The sequence below is a fragment of the Phytophthora infestans genome, genomic scaffold (assembly GCF_000142945.1).
Source record: "Phytophthora infestans T30-4 supercont1.15 genomic scaffold, whole genome shotgun sequence".
Classification (NCBI taxonomy): Eukaryota; Oomycota; class Peronosporomycetes; order Peronosporales; family Peronosporaceae; genus Phytophthora; species Phytophthora infestans.
This window is the reverse complement of record NW_003303744.1, coordinates 755573-758351: the sequence shown is the minus strand read 5'-3', so window position 1 is coordinate 758351 and position 2779 is coordinate 755573. Positions and strand designations below refer to the sequence as shown.

Sequence of the window (2779 nt, the reverse complement as noted above, 5' to 3'; positions counted from 1 at the left end):
TACCTTTCCGTAGTCTCATCCGGTCCCATATAATATCGTGGTTTGTAGCGTTTCCGCTACCCCGTACGACAGTTTGGATGTTGTGTCCTTCAATGACCCATGCTTTTCCGTGCTCTTCCTGGCTTCGTGGTTCCCTGCTCACCCGTGACACACGCTGCTTAGTGGTTAAGCGCTCTATCGTTTCGGTCCATTTGCTTTAGTACGGCCTCTTTTGTGGCTGCTAATTATTCCCTGGTCTCAAACGTTTCGCTGGCTGCACCGGTTTTTTCTGGTACATAGTCTTTCGTGGCCGTTGACCTTCCATCGCCGGTGCTCTAGCCGAAGTGTGCTATTCCGTAGTTTGGTGCCTCCCCGCAGTCGTGTTGTTCCGTCGCTCGTGTATCGTAATCTCCTGGTATGACTCCATCGACCGCGTTCTCATGCAACCGCGGTGTGGTTGTCCTGTGCTATGCTATCGTATTCGCGTAGTTTATCTGCGTTTCTGTATATTATCGTATTCTACAATGGCTTCGTGCTCCGCGGTGTGGAATCGTGGTCACCCCAAGCGCCCCCGTGTATTCCGTGGCTGGTCCGCCGTCCGTGCAATCGAGTGCTAATGTACTACTGTCCTCAGTGGCTCGTTAAGCTCAGGTTCTACTCTGGTATCGTGTTACGTGGCTCGGTAATCCGTACATAGCTCCTGCGGCTGCTTGGTTTTCCATAGTTTAGCGGTTGGTCCACCGTCCACGATATTGTGTGCTCCGTAGTCTTATGGCTGGTCTGCCGTCTTTGCAATCGTGTTCTAATGTAGTATCGTCCTCCGCGGCTCGGTGATTTTGTGTGGCTGCGTGTTCTCCGATGGTTTAGTGGTAAATCTACCGTCCATGCTGTTGGGTTATAGCGTGGTGTTGAGGCTGGTCACTCGTCCAAGATATTGTAAGCTACCGTATTATCGTGTGCTGTGGCTCGGTGAGCTTCGGGCTGCCCTATTATTGTACTCCAATGCCCGCTGAATTCCCGCTTATGTTCTCTCGTGGCTTCGTGTTTAATCCGTCAACCGTGCTTCGTGCTCTTCCATGGTGGGAGAAGTCCTTTCCGTGCACTCGCACAGCTACGTGGTCTACCATGACTGTGAACGTGCGCACTCTTCCCTGGCCCGTGCTTTTTCGGCATGTTGGCGTGTCATTATTTCCGCTCTCACCCGCTTTCGTCTCTTCGTGTCGCTCCGTATTTTCCAAGCCTGGTGCTCTGCCGTGGCTCGTTCTTCGCATGAAATTTCGTGACCTCTTCTTTTATCGTCCGTGGCCCTCCGTATTTCAAGATGCTCTATCGCATTATGTACATAGTCTGACTCGGTTTACCTCCGTGTTTCATGCTCTTGTTTAATCACGTGCTTCTACGCTAATTCAATCACAAACACTGCTCCCAGTGCACTGCATATACGCTATGTATCGTGTTGGAAAATGCGCACATTCTCTAAGGGTCGCATATTACGCGCAAATACAAAGGAAAATGCTCTTTTCTTTCGCGGCTGCGGAGTGGTGTGTTTGGGTATGGTAGTGTGTGGAGCCATTATAGTCGTATTTGCTAGCAATTAACCCTACGCGCCTCTTGCATATACTATAGTATACAACTAGAAGTCACTTGTATCTAAAGGAAGCGTTCCCCTGTCCCACGTGCTGCTCACCGAACAGCACTTGAGCTTTATGGTCGTACCGAACAGTGGTCTCAACACGAAGAATCTAAAGTGGAGTAGCCGCGACCGCTTCGTATTGTCCAAGGGCCACGCTTGCGCGCTGCAGTACAGTATGCAGCACCTGATAAGCTACGACCTGCCCATTGAAGCAGGGTTGCTCGAAAAACGAGTTGTCTAATAATTATTCCAATTAAATCACTCTCGATTATTGTTTGCGCAAGCTATCAATCACATTCAAACAAATGTTCATTTTGCCTTGCTTGACTACCGCCCTCTCGTGTACCCTGGGGTCCTCAGGACTTGCGTATGCGGTCCACGTGCTCTATCGCTCCTTCTAGACACTGTGGCCTCAACGGCTCACGTCTGAATCGTGTCGACACGAGCTAACGTGAGAGAGTGCACAGAACGGTGGGCTCCGTCAAGGTGGCGTTAGCGGTCGCGACAATGTGCAACTCACTGGGCACAGCAGACATACGGCTAGCCGCGTTATTGTCGGTCGCATACAATTTTTCTGTAAGCCCTAAAATCTCTCTAGCCTTTCTCGCCAACTCGCGCCCTACCCGGCCTTATGGAGCACCTTCGCCGCCGTCCAACCCCACGCTCGCTCTGCCAAATCCTGTTTGAAGACCACGATGCCCGCTACCATTGCCGGCTGTGTGACCGGAGTCGCTCCAAGCCTCGCAATGGTGGATATATTTCTATTCTCGACCACCCAAATCGCCATCATAGTGGCGTGTACCTGGACGAGTAATACGTCCTTGCAGGCCGCCCGAACACGATGGGCAACTTTGTCCGTGTTACGGTCGCCCCTGCCATCACGAATACCTACCATTGAACGGACTGGCTTGTTATGGAGCATCACAAGCTCTCGTTTTGCGAGAAGACGCGTACTCGTAAGCACACGTCACTGACTGCAATGACGCGAGCCCAACTCCGTTCGTCCAGGTCTGAATTCGGCAGCGTATTTCGGGGAAGCCGGTCAGCGTTTTAATTGACGCGTGGATAAAGGCGGGCTTCAATGAAGTGGAAAAATTATATTCACAGACAGGTTTGGTACTCAGCGTGAGCAAAGCACCCTCCACTTCTAGAAACGCTGTTTTTTCT

General features: G+C 51.2%; 1 protein-coding gene across 1 annotated transcript; it reads right to left on the bottom strand.

The window, feature by feature from the left end:
- Positions 1-1968: 1968 nt before the first annotated feature.
- PITG_09511 (uncharacterized protein) lies at positions 1969-2507 on the bottom strand (the record flags this gene model as incomplete). The annotated part of the gene is made up of 2 exons (XM_002903109.1): positions 1969-2038; positions 2236-2507. 2 exons carry the CDS (start codon positions 2505-2507, stop codon positions 1969-1971), a joined length of 342 nt encoding a protein of 113 aa, XP_002903155.1.
- Between the last annotated feature and the right edge of the window lie 272 nt (positions 2508-2779).